The sequence below is a fragment of the Haemorhous mexicanus genome, chromosome 9 (genome assembly GCF_027477595.1).
Source record: "Haemorhous mexicanus isolate bHaeMex1 chromosome 9, bHaeMex1.pri, whole genome shotgun sequence".
Lineage (NCBI taxonomy): Eukaryota > Metazoa > Chordata > Aves > Passeriformes > Fringillidae > Haemorhous > Haemorhous mexicanus.
The window spans coordinates 6,490,923-6,508,301 of NC_082349.1; the positions used below are offsets into that span (position 1 = coordinate 6,490,923).

Below are 17,379 nucleotides of genomic sequence, written 5' to 3' on the forward strand. Positions count from 1 at the left end.
AATTCCAGCACACTGAAGCGATGCCCGCGTTCCTCTGGGCCGTTCCCGGTGCGGAGCGACACGCCCGGGTCCCGCCCGAGCGCTGCGGTGGGACCGTCACCCCGGGCCATCACCGCACTCCCCAGGTGCCATCCGATCCCATCCCATCCCATCCCCGCCGCTGGCGGAGGGCGGGCGCTGCCGCAGCCTCTCACCTGCGGGGGCGGCCCCTCCGCCCGGCCCGGCCCGGCCCGGCCCTGCCCGAACATGCGCCGAGGCTCCGGCTGCCGCCGCTCCACACACACCATGCGAGCTGGCTGCGGCGGCCGCCGGGGAACAGAAGGAGCAGCGCCAGCCGTGCCCGTCGCCCTCCCGCCCTGCCCTCAGCCGCTGCCCGTCGCCCTCCCGCCCTGCCCTCAGCCGCTGCCCGTCGCGACACCTCATGGACGCCCAGCCGGCCGGCAGCGCCGGTGCCCGGTACGCGGCTGGGGCGGGCCGGGCCGGGGGTCGCCGGGGGCAGCGCCGCCTCCGCCGGGCTCTGGGGATGCTCCGTCCCGGGCGGGAGGAGGGGCCGGAGCTGAGGGTCTGGCCGCGGGACGGCGTGAGGGCGGCGGGGTTCCGGGCGCTGCAGCCGCTGAGGGCAGGTCGGGGCCCCGGGCTGACCCTGACCGCCGCTCGGGGCCGGGGCCGGAGCCGGAGCCGCCTGCGGCCCGTGGGCAGGGGCTGCCCAGGCCGGGACCGACCGGGCCGGGACCGCCGGGCCGTCCCGCGGACCGCTCTGGGCACCGGGCTGACCCCGCTGTGGGCGGGGGCTGTGCCCACCTGTGCCGGCTGAGGCACTGCGCGGGCACAAACTGGTTCTTGCACTTTGAGGGGCTTTTCTTTTTTCTTAGACAAGAGCATTAGCTTTAGCTAATTACATACCTGCGCAGCAGCCCTTCAGTAGTTGTATGCAAATTGCCTTTGGGCTTCAAAGGGTTGCTGAAGAGCGTGTCACGTCTGTGGAAGACCAGGTCCTTTTGCTTGGGCTCCTGTTTGTGCAGCTTGCGACACACCTTGACAGCGAAGTGCCGACGTTCTTTACCCTGTAACTCAATACCTTCTTGCTCACCCTCAAAAGGGAGCTGCAGGTGGATAACTTTCTCCATTCCAGGTGTGCAGTCCCGCTGCCCCTAAAATACATAAACTTCCATTGTGTGCATGTGAGAGAGTTGTTTCTTCAAAAGCTGAATCAGTCTGCAAATAACATTCTTCCCCCATGATGACGGTGTGTTAAATTTTAGACATGGCTGCGTTAAAGGTCGGCTTGTGGATTCTGTATTTGACATAAGACATTTGTGATAATCTGCTTTATAATCTATTCAGGAGTAGAAGCTTTTAAGAGTACAGTTGTTGGAGAAGTTTGCTGCTTAGAAGAGTGGTGATGGCTCTGTTCATGGTTCTTCATGAGGTGTTTGGAGCACTGGTGTGCTCTCTCTCTGGCTGCACACTTTCCCTTTATCTTGAATTTGAAAACAGCAAACATTTACCTGAGACTTTATTTCTGCTGAAGAAACCATGATGGGAAAAACCATTTACTCAACTTTAGGTTATAGAAGCTGTACAATAGTGCTCTTTTTTGGTGGCATTGATATTAATGTTAGAGTTATTACAGAGATCAAAGGAGGTGGTCTAGTGGCATTTGAAGCTACAAAGTCCTGTGGGATTTAAAAATCTAGAGTGCTAGACTTGCTAATGATCAAAAATGACCTGTCTATTAGTATTTATATATATAACCCCTACCTGGAAGTACTCAGGGTCTGGTTGGATGGGGGTCTGAGCAACTTTGTGTAGTGGAAGATGTGCCTGCCCACAGCACAGGTTTGGAATGAGATAACATTCAAGGTCCTTTCCAGACCTGTGAATTCTATGATTCTGTGATTTTTAAGAACTTTATATAATTTTGTTGCCGTGCTCTCTCTTGATAATTCTTTAAGGGATGGCTCAGCAATTTTAAAATATTTTTTAACTCCAGGCTGGAAAGGTGGGCTGTGTGTTTGTAATAATGATGTTAAATGATACCATTAAATGACCTCCAGGTGCTGTGTTTGCACTGACAGTAGCAGCAGGCTGCAGGACTGCAGTTGCATTGTGCTTCAGGAAGTTCTGAACGTGGGGAACAATGTGTGCAGAAATATTTAGAAGCAGGAGGGAGCTGGGTGAATTTTCCAGATTGGGCAGGTTGGCCCAAAAGTCTGTGTTACTGAAGCTGCTGGAGCTCTTGGTGCTGGCTCCTCATTGCCTTTCTGGAGCTCCATCTGCTGGAACCAGCTCTCCCATTCCAGGGTGACACTGCACTGGGATCTAAAGGGATTCAGGTGTTCCCAGTACTGTGCTACAAAGTGTTGAAAAGCATCTATCAGGGTTTTGGCTAGTTGTGGGAAAAGATTACTATTTCCTTATTGTAGTCCACATTTTACTTAGATCAGTCCTTTAAAATCCCGATGAAGCTCCCAGAGAATGTTTCCATAGGTCTGAATTTGTTGTTCCTTTAGGTATCATATATGTTTTGGGAATAGACTGAGATTATCAGATCATAGTTGGAGGAAAAATGATCTAGTGGAATGATTGGAACTGAAAAGTAAACAGATATTTGAGCAGAGATGATGAAAAATGACATCCCATTTTAGAGATTTTCAGCTGTTGTCTTCAACTTGATAATAAAACTTTCAGTCATCTGTTGTGAAAAAGCAATTGTCAGAAGAAAGTCTCAATCTTAGAATGGTCATTCAGATACACTTGACTCAGTGGCTGGAGCCTTAGCTGTATATCAAACAGAATGCAGTACTGAACTTGGATGTCATTTTACATTTCTTTCTAACTAAAATTGCTATCCTGAACTGATGAAATCTTCTCACTGCATCTGCATTAAAACTTAGTTTTTACCAATACTTTCTCCCTGTCAGAAAGGGAAAAATTTCCAGAAAGATCCCAGCCTAACTGAATCTAAGTTCAACATCAGCCTCACTTATTTTGGTTTTCTTTGTTTTTTCTCCTCAGGTATTTTTCTTAGTTGTTCTTGCACTCTGAAATGGAGAGAATAATAACTATTTTCTTCTTGAAGCCACTGTGCCAAAGAATAACTCTTTAAAAAGGCTTTGGCAATGCTGAGTGCCAAGACAACTTTCTACTGATACTTCATTTTCTGTTCTCGAGTATTGATTCAGTGGGCAGGTTCAAGAGAACTGTAAAGGTGTATTGAAGTGCCATGCTTGAATTTTTACTTAATTGGAGAGAAAGTGGCATTGTTAGTGATCAAGGTGCTGTGAAGTATGCTTTGCAGATGACTTCTGAAGAATAAACTCAGGCTGTTGGAAGCTCTCAGGGAAACATAGTCTTTAATGTCATGTAAAGCAATGATTAAAAGCAAAGCAACAGTCCCCTAGTTTTTCAGGTATTTTGTGTCATTCCTATATGTTATTTCTATGGGAGAGTAAGATACTGTTCAGCAATTGAATGATTTAAAAAAGCATGTTTTTTTTTTTTTTTTTTAGTTGCAGCAGAACGTGTTACAGAGTAATTTATTTTGAAAATGCTTTGCGTAGATTTAATGGGGAAAAAAAAAAAAAAACAAACCCAACCAAATTACCTAAAACCAAACAAAGAAACATTTCAACTCACATGAAGTACTGCAGGAAAATGTTTTTTGGGCCAGAATGTGTGTTTCATCCCTTCTAAGTTGGTCACCACACTGAAGTCTGAAAGAAGTGAAGTCACCATAAACAAGTACAAACCAGACATGCCCAGGTAACTCTCTTGTTACCTACCCAGCCTTTATCACTGCTGATAAGTGCAGGATCCACCAAAAGAGGGAATTGCCTGACACCCCTCCCTAAATTCTCACCCGATCTGATTTCAGAATACAGATCTCTACCCTGACTTTGCAGTCCTTAGGAAAAACAAATCTCACACATTTTGTCTGGCTTCTTACCATGAACACGGCAGAGTGAGTTTGCATTTTGCTTCATGCTTTTTTTGTTAGTTTGCTGAATGTGCTCAATAACTTCATGCTTTATTTGTTAGTTTGCTAAATGTGCTCAATACCATTGCATGGTAGTGGTCTGGTGCAGCTCTTGCTGATTTTTTTTCTCATTAATTTTAGTGAGATGAGAATTAGACCTTTAAAAATTGAGAGTAACTATGGCAGAAGTGTAGGTGGCCCAGAGGCAGGAAAACTGAAAAGTCAGAGTACTTGGAAAAAAGAGCAACTGGGTTTTATAAGGTTGTTTAAAGACCCTTAAAAACCCTAAAAGGAATAATATCAATCACACGTGCCCTTCAAAGTGACAAAGATTGTAGATCATCTGAACTTAAAAATAAGTGCTCTTAAAGCTTGCTAAACATTACTGTGGTGTGATTTATGATGAAAATTTTCTCCTAATTGCAGCAATCCTGTTAATTTCTGTAATGCTGAATATATTTGTTTTATTTCAGTCTTGATCCTGTGTGAGGTAACTTTTTCTTTGTACATTCCAATAGATCAGTGCTGTTGCAGGACGTTTTGGCTTATTTTTTGTAATATGCCAGACTGGATTATGTGTCTATTTATATATTTTCATTCTGTCTGATGCAGGCGGTGCTGCTAACTGGGGGTGCTCACCCACAGTGGTGCATTTCACCCTCTGAGCAGTCATGGCAGCATAACAAGGAAAGGGAACAGTAGAAATGACACCACTACGTTTTATTTATCTGAACAAACCTATCTTAATGAATTTATTGCACTGTTTGCCTATTCAAATACAGGATGAGAACTGTGAGCCTAATGCAAACTAGATCCTGCTTGGTCCAAGTTAAACATGGTGGGACCAAGGGCAGAACAGGATTCTCTGCCAATTCCCTGGTCTTTGTGCTGCTCACTGCACTGCTTTGTCACAACCCTTTGATTTGTGAGCTTTTGCTGGAATGGAGGAGCTTTTTAAAAGACCTTTGACATTGCTGAGGCATCAATAACTCAGTGATTTGAGAGCTGAATTAACCTCAAAAATAAATGGTGTCATACTCCATGTACAGCTTGAAATACTATGAATTCCAGAATTGTATCTCTGTTGTATTTCTCTGCAGAATATTTGGAGAACATGAATATTGAAACATTTCCAGTTGCTTTGTTGTTGAAGTAATGGCATTTGTGCAGCACTGAGGAGTCTTAGACATGGGCCAGAAAAGTGTTCAGGAACACAGAAAGATAAATGCTGAGGTATTAACAGCTTGGCACATAGAACAGGAAGGGATATGGGAGAATTAATTTTCTTGCATTAACTTATTTGCTTTTGAATTATGAAGATATTTCTGTATTGTCTGAAAACTGAATAGTAACAAATTATTGTGAGAACTGCTTATTTGTTCTTTTCATCCAAGATTATTTCTGATCTCATGTGGGTTTGGAAGTGCTTGCAGAAGAAAAGAATTCTTCCCAAGTGTTGTGCTTTTTGTTCTTTCAATGTTGAGATTTTTTTCAGGCTGACAACTTGTAGTGCTGTGTTGCTCAAAGAAGTCAACTATTTAGAAAAGTAGTGGTGGGTTTAGGAATGATGTGGGGAACTGGAAAAGGCTAAAGGAAGTAACCCCCAGGTGTACCCTGCTATCTCCTGATGTCCCTGGGATTATCTAGCATAAGGAGAACAGAAAATGGTGTCATGGCAAGAATTTTCATTTTTCTGTATCTTTTTCAAAACAGGCAGTGGGAAGGACATCCAGGTGTCAGTGATGGTACCATGGGTTGTGAACTGCTGAGCCTTTGCACGAAAAGGGCACAGGGAGGAACACTTGGGGACCCAGCAGAGGCTGAAGGCCCCCAGACTTTTTCCTGTTTAGACTGTGAGGGGACAAAAGCCTGGGGGTTCCTTTGTTTGGAGTCCCTCCTCAGAGGCACCGGCTCAAGCTGTTATTTTGTTATTGCACCAAGATGAAATAATTTTAAGGATTGGGACATCTGAGACTCTTATGGGAAACTTGAGGTCGAGCCTGTCTCACTGTGAGTGTGGGATGTGGAGCTGTGAAGGGGCTTTGGCCCCAGCTCAGGTGATGGGAGTGTGACTGCCAGGGGCTCCTGGATGGTCAGACAAGGAAGTTTCCTTAACACTGAAACTGAGGCCTTTGAAATGTGCTTTGGGAGGCTCCTCACATCTGTGAATGATTGAAGTGTTAGCACTGGTGAAGCTTAAATGGTGTTTGATTCTTTGTGTTTTATTCTCCTCCAAATTAAGCTACCCATGCACGCAACCGCAGCTGACTTATGCAGATAAGGTAGATTTGGCAGAGAAATGCATCCATATTTTAGGATATGACTGATTTAACTTGCTTTTAATGTTTCACAGTACTGAAGGAGCTCTTGAATTACTATTAAAAGCATTACTACAAAGGCAGAAACCTCAGAGTTATCTTTCTTTGTCAAATTCTGATAATTACTGAGGCTGAGTATTTTAGCATTTTGCACAGTAAAAGGTTCAAGATGCTTTTTATTGAAGAAATCTGTAAAACCCAGTGACAAATCACAAAGCTTATGCACTGCAAACTCGTAGTAAGAAACCAGTTGACATAATGCACACAGTGAAATAAAATTATGCATAAATGTGGTAACTCCCATGCTCAAAAATCGTCTGTCTCTTTCCTTTTGACAATGGAAAACATTTATGGGTTTTTTTGAAGATGCTTTACTGTTCATTGGTATTCCAGATTTTAGTTTTGCTTATTTCTGCTTATTCATTTTGTTTGATACTGCTGTTGACATATAAGGGATCTGGTGCTTAAGTAAAAGGGGCATTGCCTGGGATATTCCAAGGAGCTGTATTTCCAGCTAGAGACAATGGGGATGCAGTGGAGTAAGGAGAACAGTTCTTGCTGCAACTCCCAGGATGTGCTGTGGTTGTGATTTGTGAAGCAACCCCACTCGTGGTCCCTGGGGCAGAGAACAACGATTTCATGAATAGCAAAGCCACAAGAGCCATATGCCTGTCCTTGCAAAACCTGCTGCCCAAAAGCAAGAAAGGAAAGAACCTTGTAAAACCAGCAGGGAAATGGCCTAAATGTGGAAATATTTCAGATCTGAGTTTTTTACATTTGTTTTCTTTAGTTAAAAGAAAACATACGTTTATGTGGGAGGGAGAGGCTGCATACTGAAGGTTGTCTGAGCATATAGTTGTTTCTAGAGAAGTGGCATTCAAATAAAAACCTGGCAAATCAAGTCTTGAAGAACTTGGCAGAGACAGCCAGAGCCTTCACCATACAGGGCTTTAAGGACTATTTGGAGAATACCGTATTAACTAGAAATTATACAAACATCTAGTGAGAATGATGAAAAACATTTTCAGAGTAGCCCATGATCCTGCCATGGAACCAGTCAGTTAATTTTAAGTTGTAACCAGTAGTTATTCCCAACGAGGGGAAAAAAAAAACCAGTAATGTCTTTTATCTCCTGCTGTGGCCCAGGTACACAATGCTAGGAACATGTAATGGAGTCATTATTGGGGCAGCCTGTGGATCTATTACAGTAATTTTTGTACCAAATGCAGCACAGGCTTGTCTGTACAGGATGCCATAAAACCAGCAAGAGATTTAATCAGGTATGCTAATGGATTCATAGTATCTTCCTGGAATTGTCCTTTGCTGGTTTATCATTTTTGGGTCTTCCTTCTGCAGTGTATATCTTCATTATTGGTACTGCTTTAGGTAATCTAGCAAACAGAAAATTTCTGCCATTAGATGCTTTTGGAGAAACTAATTTATGTAAGTAGATCATGGCTGATCAACTTCCACAGTCCAGCTCTTGTAATGAGTGGAAGGACTGGTAATGCTGCTTGTAGTTGTGTACAAGGCTGGTACAGCTGATGTGCCAGCAGTGCAGTTCAGGGGAATTCACTGTTGCATTTTGGGCAAAATCAGCCAGATGCACTCACTCCACTGATTAAATTGTGAGTGCCAATTCGCCTAATTTTCCATGGCATTAAAGAGAAATTGTTACAAAGAGCGTGTAAAGTCTCAGTTCCTCCCAAAGGTACAGGAACTAACGAGAAGCAGCAGTTTGGCTGCTGGATTGGAGCCTGGTTTGTGGAGAATCCTTGCTGGGAAGAAGCACTTGCTTGTGTCTCTCGCCTGCGTGGTTCTCACATTTGCAGCAATTACTGCCTGAGTGCCGCCTGTCAGCTGCTCTCGTTTGGCTCTCCGTTCTGGTTCGCAGCTTTCTGATGTGGGCCACTGCCATATGCAGTAATTCTTGTTGTTTCAGCTCTGTAATTACAAGGGTATTTGGCTTCTGCCTGGTCTGGACAGGAGAAAAGGTGGCTGATGCTGCTGCTCGTTCCAGACAGGTTTGTAGATCAGAGATAGGCTGGCAGCCTCCAGCCCCTCCTACATTAGAGGTATCCAGCTGCATTTGGATCCAGTGGCACATGAGCCTGCTGTGGCACGGCCTGGCTTCCGAATCGCGGGTTTGTAGGATGTGCCGGTGAATTAGCGATGCTCCTGTTCCCGCGGCGGTGTCCAATCGCACAGTGTGGTGCCGCAGGCAGGCGCTGCCCTGCGCTCCCACCGGGGCTGTCCCTCGCAGCTGGCTCAGGAGCACCGAGTGCTGCTGATGTTCGAGCCTAAAAGCTGAGTGGGCTTACAATGACTATGTCAGAACACGCAGGACACTCAGCGGAGAGGTGAGTAGCAGCACGCAGCATTTTGCGTTTGGCTTAGAGGCAGTTCTGATCCTGCTGTTGGAAGCAGGAGGGAGCCTGCAGCCCACTGAAGCATGACTAATCAGTTTGCTAAAATGCTGAGCACCCTCGAGTTTAAAGCATTTCTGCCCTACTGTTAACAGGGACGAGTGATGGTTCGTAGCATTTATGGGAGGTGTGTATTTTACCCAGGTGTTAAGCCCTTGACTTGGGAGCTGCATCCTGTGGCAGGTTTCCTTGGAGTATGAGGGAAATGTGCCTCTTGTGTATCTGCTGCTGCTGTGGGTAGCAGTGTGTATTGGTATTCCAGAAAAGATGCCAATAATTGTAGTATCTTATTTCTGCTTTGAGCTTCAGCAGCGGTTTTATTCTTTGTCATCTTTCTGTTTCAAAGGAGCATTTTGAAAAGGTTTATTTGTATTGAATGGGGTAATTCTACTGCATGACAAGAAATGAAAAAACAAAAAAACAGATAAAATGCTAGTAAGTCTAAATATTTTAAAACAGGTGAAGATGTGCTTTATTGTTAAATATGTTACTTGGTTCAGGGACACAGATTTAAAACCAGGAAGGTAGGAGTTTTAATACAATAAGCAATAATTGACCAAGTTTTAATTATTAAGCAGAGCTCAGAATAGCTCAGAGTAGCAGACATGATAGTGCATTTTGTATGAGGCGGATGCCAAAACTTGGTTAATCAATGCTTGCAAAGCACTCACAGAGTGTCTTGGGTGCAAAAGGATTTGCAGTGTAGCTGAAGTTGTGATGACAAAGCCACTAGGAACAGCATCTCAAATTTTCACTAGGAATGGCATTCTCTCAAATTTAAAGTCCTGCTTTTTGTATCTGTAATTATACTCTTTATTTCTTTGCAGTCATTATTTGTGAAACCAAAACCAAACCACTGCTGCAGTGGGTGGTTATTACTGATGCTATCTGCTTGTGCTGTGCTCCCCTGCCTTTTCCTTAAGATGTTATCAGGACTTTGCTTTCTGGTTTTCCTTTCAACATTCTGTGTTGTTCTACTTTTTAAGGAACTAACACAGTTTCTAAGTCACAAGATAGATCACATTAGTTAAAGCTGTTCAGAATCAGGAACATGGTGAGGATTTGTTTGTATTTTGTTGGAGGATGTTTTGTACATGCTTGTATACATTACATTAGTGCAGTGTAGCTCTTTGATCATTAGATGCAGATGTTTCAGCTGTCCTAACACTGCCTAGGTAACCTTAACTTCATTAGTGCAAGGCTTTATTGTTTCTTTTGTGGATTTTTTTTTTTTTTTTTTTTGTCCAGCAGTTCTGGTGGTGATGAACTTGGGCCAAATTAACTCAGCTGGTCTGTATTATCCTCTTGCCAGTAACCCTAAAGACCAGCTGAGAAGCCTTGTGACAGGTCAGGCTGACATCTGAATGTTGTAAAGGAGAAAAGTACAGCCAGAGTAAGTCACTGAAAGTCTTCTGACTTTGAGATACCACAGTAGTTTGAGTGCAGTGTCACTTCTTAGAGACAGTGATGTTCCCTTGAACATGCACAATGGGAAATTGTAACCCACCTGTGAGTTTGTAGTGGTTTGTTGCTCAGGCACCACTCTGAACATGAGCTGAATGAAGGCAGATGTTCCAGCAGCAGTTGGTGTAATATTCTGATGCAGATTGACAACATCTCATCCTTAAAGTGATAACATGATCATGATGTCACCAGCTGGAGTCTGGCAGCCTTACAATAAGATCTGCATTGTCACCCAGTGCTTTTGTGTTCCTGATACCAGAGCTCATGAAATTGCTATTCTCCCATATGGCAAATTCACCATGTCCAGGTTCTGACCATAAAGTGTGTGCAGTTTGTCTCTTTTTTTTTTTTTTTTTTTTCAGAAAATGAAACACTTCAGTTGCTTTTCACATGTTACTTGGTGAAAGCATAGTTTTAAAAAAACCACGAAAACCCAAATCCACAAACAGAATAGGAGTCACTTTCACTTTTTGCAATCACTAAAGATAAAATAGCAGGTTATGCAAGGGAATAAATCTGGAATTGAGGAAGGGGGGTTCGGGTGCAGCAATAATGCACTGGTAGAAGGAGAACAGATGTGCTGAGCTTGTTATCTCTTCTGGCAGGTCATCTACGTCAGACCTCAACGTGGCACTGCGTGAGTGTATGGCAGCTCTGGATTTATTTCTTAACAACAAGTTCTCGGATGCCTTGGCTTCTCTACAAGCAAAGTAAGTTGATAAGGCTCCCTACTTTTTATCTGTTTATTTTTCTTTGCTTCACCATCTCTCAGGAGATTTTGACCAGACAGCTGGTTCTCTCTTAATAGTTGATAAGTCTGTAGGGTTTTGGTTCAGAAGGGAGGGGTAAGTTAATGTATTAAGTTTTGGGGAAGACTGATAAGTGCTTTTCACTCGTGTGAGTAAATAAAATCTTGTTATTTACTCACACAAGTGTAAAGCACTTATTTGTCTTCTAAAATTGATGTCCTCGGCTGTAATGCAGTATGTGAGATTCTTTCTCCTGGAAGAGTAAAAACCATCATCTGTCACATTTTATTTTTGTCTTCTTTCGCATATTTTTCTGCACACTGTGAGAATCTGAATAATTATAGTTGTGTCTCTAAATAAGCAACTGACCATCACTTGAAGGTTCGAGAAACATTAGGTATGAACTCTTTCTTTGTTGTTGTAACCATTTGCAGAAACTTTCTCACAGCTTATTTTGCAATTCAGTGTTGTGGTTATGCACTCTGTTTCCTAATTATGTTGCAGCCCATCTTGTAATGAGTGGCCCAGCTGTAAGCAATGAGGTCATGAAATAGTTCCTAAAAATTGTTGTGTCTTTACAATGTCTGTGATCTGTCAAACCCTGTCCTGAAGTTACCTGTGTCCTTGGCTTGTTGAAGTCTGTGGTTAAATTAAATTTCTCCCCCACCCACCCAATTTTCTCCATTTATTTTTGAGCCACCAGCAAATTGCATCATGCCTTATTTCAGGACACTGGAATATGAAAGAAGTAGAATTCTTAGTGTGTATTTGATATACACATGGGGTAACTACAATGAATGCTACATATCTCCTTTGCTGAGGTACCAGCCTTATATTTGATGCCAGAATCTGTAGTTTAGCCATGGAAGTACACTCTGGGAAAGAAATTAATGATAAATTGTAGCATCAGCTGTATAAATAATGCTGGGTTTATTCACAGCAAAGCTGTTTAGTGTTTATATATCATCAGAAGAGATAATAAAAATGGTAAGAAGAATAACTGTATTTTCCTTAAATCCTGACAGTAAAGCCCCTGTGTCCATCTGGGAAGGCTCACTCAGTGCTTAGCATAAAATAAGGGGATATTTTATTGCAGCAGGTTTCCAAAACACTGCAGAAGCTAGTGAGGCTATGGGTTGTTTTTTTCTGTAAATCCATTTTTCTTCTGTTGCATATGGTTTTCATTCAGCTTTTGTTGGGCTGTGCAGAACATATTTCATGAGCTGATTCTCTTTTTGTACCTGATTCTATTCCACACTGCAAAACCATTTTGAAGCTGATTTTTCATTTTAGCCCGTTATGAGGAGGCCCTTATTCCTGTTGCCTTTGGCAGTGAGGGAAATAGAGACTTATGATCTTTGTGAGTGCAGTGAAGAAACAGGATGCTGAATTTCCCCACAGATGAAATCCATTATGGACACACTCCATCTCTTTAGGAATGAGAAGAGTTGTAGAGTGGGCACATGTGGTAGGCCTGAGTATTTTCTTTCAGAGCCACCAGTTCCTCACTGTTCCCTTTTGGTGTGCTGAGATTTGAAATTAGTTTTCACAGTCCATAAACATACTATCAATCTTTAGAGAAATGCTTCTCAGTTTTTACATGCTTGTGGAAAATTTAATGTCTTAGATTTTTGTGGCTCTAACGCTTCTGGTGTAGGAGATACTCTGCTCTGTATTATGTTAATGCAGGTTCACTAAATTACTCACATTTGACTTCCACAATAAGTGTATTTTCAACTAATTTGTACCATGTGAAACTGACAGCAGATTTGGCACAATGTGTTAGGCTTAAAATCAGAAGAGCTTTCCTAGCAGCTTAAAAATAAATATCTGAGGATGGTGTCTAGACTTGTGTTGAGGTAAAGCTCTTTTTTTCCTGTTAGAAAAGCAAATCCATCACAAAGAAAAACAAATCCATTATAAAGAGGAGATCTCATTTCATAGAAAAAATACATCTGGTGGTTTTGCCTCATGTTATGTAACTTTTCTTGTTTCCTGAATTACCTTTTAGCTTTTAGAGTCAGTTTTCATTATATTAACAATCATTGTACAATAGTGGGTTCTGATTATGTCGTGCTTTCTGCAGGAAGTTTAATTAAATTGATCTTTTATATGGAGTACTCACACTGCATCCAAGAACTCTTAAGAAATTCCCAAAGTTCAGTCACCAAGCACAGCAGTGATTTTCAATATGTAATGGGTTAACTGTTAACATGCGTAACACTGAAACTGTCCAGTCACTGGAGCAGGGGGAAAAAAAAACTCATCTTCCTTCTCAGCCCTGAGACATGCAGTAAATCCATTAAATGCTGATTGGAGTTTAGCCCTTCTGTAATTGCAAACAGACAAGGCTTGATTCTGGTGAGATGTCCCCTTCCCAAGACAAATAATTTAATAATTATCCTGAAGGAAAACATGGCATAATCACCTGACAGTTTGGTGATATCAGATCCATTGGAAGAGTGGTAAATAAGATAAATTTGTGACAGAATTATCTGGACCATTGGATGAGGAGCACCACATGTGTTGCTGCTTGCAGTATTAAAGGAATAATAAGACAGTGATTCATTCCAGGCAGTTGACTTTATTCTGAAAATAGACTCCAAAAAGCACTTGGTGGTGTTTGGTGGAATATTAATTCTAGAATGACTGTGCTTTGAAAGCTTTCCCTGGGAGCTGATCTCCCAAAGATCAGATGTGATTGTCCAGTGGAGAGTGGTGGAGGAATAGGGGGAAGCACACCCAGGTAGAGTGAAGCTCTAGACAGTGCTTGGGTAATTATGTTACTCAAAGCTTGGGTTAGCTATTTATTGTAAGAAATGTCATGAACAACAGCAAGGTTGTTATTTCTAGGGAGTTTATCTTTTTATACTTGAGGTCTGGAAGAACACAACTTTTATAGTCTTTGTAAATAAATTAATTGCAACCAAAACCTAACTAAATTGTTGGTTTCTCCTCTTTGCTGGAAGAACTTAGCAGATTCTGAACTTTGGAAAATGGCTTTGGTTAAAAAGGCTCAGGGATTCTCTTGCAGAAGCACAGCTTTTTGTCTTGGGCCATCCTGGTGGTTTGTGCTAGCAAGGGAGCTGTGGTGGTGGCTGACTGGAGAGGTCCTTGCTGGTTGTTAAATTATTGCTACTGGGGAGTCTTGCAGGAAAAGGGTTTTTATTAGAAAGTGTCAGTTCATCAAATGTGAGCATTTCTGTGAAAGCCTGTGCCATGGGTCTGGTGCGTTGTTCAGACATTGGTGGAACCTGGGATCAAAGATGAGGAAAGCCTTTGGGCTCCTTGTGACCACATTCTCCTGATGCAGGTTTGATTTGGGCATTGATCTCTCACTCTCGAGTCTCCCTGGATGAACAGACTCTTGACTGGTCTGTGGAGAGTCTTTCTCATTCTGTGCTGTTGGATTTGTTTTAAGTGTTGGAAGCATCTTGATACTAAATCAACATATGGATTTGAATCTGAGGTTTCTGTAACTTAATAATGCCTGTCCTGTCTGCTGGATTACTTTAAAGGATCTGCAGAAAAGATTTTGAGTGCTATTTTTCACAAAAGATTACTAGCCCTGGGTTAATTCTGAGGTCAAACCAAGGCAAGCTTTTTGATTTTCATACTGCAGCTGGAAAGCTGTGACTGTTCTCACTTAAACACTTGTTTTAGAGTGGGAATAAAAGTGTTCTCCAGCAGCTCCAAGAAAGGGCAGTGCTGCAAGATGACAATGATTGCACCATAGTTGGAGAAGAGGCATGTGGCAGAACTCCATAACTGCTTAAAGATATTACTTGTAATCCTCTTATTCAGTCATGTGATACCAACTACTGGGATAAGTCATTAATCACAATATTAGTTGCATTCATGTCATACAGGCTTGTTAACTCCAACAATGTCCTGAGGAAAGAAAAGAAGAAAAGTAAAAAGATAATACGTTTCATTCTGTATCCATCCATATGAAACCCAGACCTTAAAACTCCTGGGAATAGGCCAGGATGTAGCTGGCAACTTTAATTGAATGGTTAATAGAAATAGCATAGATAAGTTGCATTTCTGTCAGCATCCCCACCCCTGAAATAAAAAGAACAAATTTGAATGTTGCTAAATACCAATTTGCTAATGATAGACATTAATTATTATCTCTTTTAAATATTAGAAGTAAAATAGATGAAACCGTTGATTAGGGAAGGGGTGGTTTGGTTTCAGAAACAAATTACTGGAGAGAGAAATCCCTCTTCACCACATGTATGTGAAAAGTACCAATTTTCCTTTTAGTGTAGTGAATTTAATATTTATTTGCTTTGCTTTAGGAAAGCAAATTTCTGTAATTTTGAAAGGCTACTATTTCAGTCACTTCCCTGTGTTTTGATTTTGAGCCTCTGGAAGGGTTTTAGTTTAGTAAATACAAGATGAAGTGTGTTTTTCTGTGCCCAGTGAGGCTGATGAATAATCTAATGAACAGAAACACTTCATCAGGCTGGCATTTTAGTGTGTTAATTTTTTTCTACTTTACATTATCAGTCTGCTGAAAGAATCATGATTTACGAGGCCAAGAAAGAGCTGTCCTAGCTCCACTGGATTTTTAAAGCAATTTCTTCATTATCTCTCTGTTCCTCTTAGATTGCAAATGAGATGGATGGTAGCATAGTCTGGGGCTTATAGCACTTATGGCACCAGGATATTTCCCAAAACAGCTTTTCTGCTAGATTGGTTTAGATGGCGAGGGCAGGTAGGAATAAAGGACAGCCACAGAGCACAGACTGCAGTGAAGTTTAAAGATGTGCACTGCAAATTCCTTCAGTGCAGCCAGCCTGCTCTGTGCCCTGTGTGTTGGAAAAAGCAGCCCTTTGTCGTCACTGTGAGGGTTGGGAAGCAGCAGGCCCAAGTCACCACACTGAATTATTAGGTTATTGATTAATGTCGGATTATCTGAAATTAGCCATTACATTTTCTTTCAGTCCAGTCCAGATACCAAACTTAGGGAGGCAAGTGTATTTCTGGGGTGAGAAATTACATCAGTTGAGGTGTCTTTAAAGTCTGGCTTTTCTCCTTAGAAAAACCCTAGAGAATAAGAGGAGATGAGGTTGGAAGGCACCTCAGAAAGTCATGTACTCAAGCAGGGCCATTTTGAATGTCTCCAAGGATACAGACTCTGCAACTTTTCTGGATGATGTGTGCTGCTGCATGGTCACTCTGATGGTAAAAAAAGTATTTCCTGATGTTCAGCCAGAGCCTCCTGTGCTTCATGTTGTGCCTATTGCCTCTGATCCTGTTCGTGGGCACCAGTGAAAAGAACCTGGCTCTGTCCTCTTTGCTTCTTCCCCTCAGGTATTTCTAGATATTATAGGAGCCCCCCTAGCTTTCTCTTCTCCAGCCAGAACAGTCCCAGCTCTCCTGGCCTTTCCTCATAGGAGAGATGTTCCAGTCCCTTAAATCACCCTCACCACCCTGCTCCTGAGTGTGTCCATGCACTGAGGAGCCCAGAGCTGGGTACAGCACTCCAGGTGGGGCCTCACCAGTGTTGTGCAGAGGGAAGGAGCCCCTCTCTCATCCTGCTGGCAGCAACACTCCTCTTAATGCAGCCCTGTCTTTGTCAAGAGCACATTGTTGGCACACACATTTCTCCTTGGAAGAAGAAGAAAATGAAGAAGCACCTGAAGTAAACACATTGAGAACAGGTGTGCTGAGGGTGGAGATTTTGAAAGGATATCCTTGTTTGACTGCAAGTATTTTTGAATATTCCCTGCCATACAGAGCTATCTGATCTGTTCTAGAGTGTAAACAATTGAAATAGCAACTGTTGCTCCTTAACAATATTTGTCTTAAGTTGTGCTATTTGTCAGGGTGGATTAGCAAGGTCTGCAGAGAGTTTCTGTATCAGAAATTTATCTGAGCTCACCCTTCAACATATTCTCAAGTCGTCCTTATTAGACCTCTGTGCCTGAAGATGTTTTTATTCACTTGCAGAGAATTACACCAGACCAAGGTGAATGCTCTAAATGTGTGCAATATATAAACCCTCTTTCCTGTTAGAGGAAAGGTGCCAGCAATGGCTGCACATAGGAATTAATTGTTTTCCTTGCACTGATGCCAAAGTTTTTTGCTTTCTGCCAACGTGGCACTGTCTGAAACCCTACAGAATAATATTTAAGTTGAACAGATTGAGGTGGAGGCTTGGCAGAAGGGGAGAGGAGAAAAAAGCTGTGCTTTTTGATACAGACTTTAATGCTCCTGGTGAAAAGGTCTGTTTCAAGGAGATTCTATTTTGGCCATAGTTATAGTATTGTGTTACTTATCTCCTTGAGCCTGTACTGAGTAACTGTCCCAATTTAGAAGAATATCAGCTGGATTTGTGTCATATGTTGTAGCATTCATTAGATAATAAAAAAACCCCACCAAAATAAACCTCACCACGATTCTGTTGTTTCAGAATGGTGAGCCATGTGGTT

The 17,379-nt window shown here is 42.3% G+C and overlaps 1 protein-coding gene across 3 annotated transcripts in view; it reads left to right on the forward strand.

The window, feature by feature from the left end:
* The first annotated feature begins 271 nt into the window (after positions 1-271).
* TTC39A (tetratricopeptide repeat domain 39A) overlaps positions 272-17,379 on the forward strand; it is a 44,442-nt gene continuing 27,334 nt past the window's right edge. The window contains exons 1-3 of one of the 3 annotated variants that reach the window (XM_059853841.1): positions 279-337; positions 371-456; positions 10,793-10,897. In XM_059853841.1, the coding sequence (XP_059709824.1) occupies positions 422-456; positions 10,793-10,897 (140 nt within the window). In that variant the 5' untranslated portion in view covers positions 279-337; positions 371-421. Of the gene's footprint in view, positions 457-1,110; positions 1,133-10,792; positions 10,898-17,379 lie in introns of those variants that run through there. The other 2 variants (XM_059853842.1, XM_059853844.1) reach the window with 2 other exon arrangements.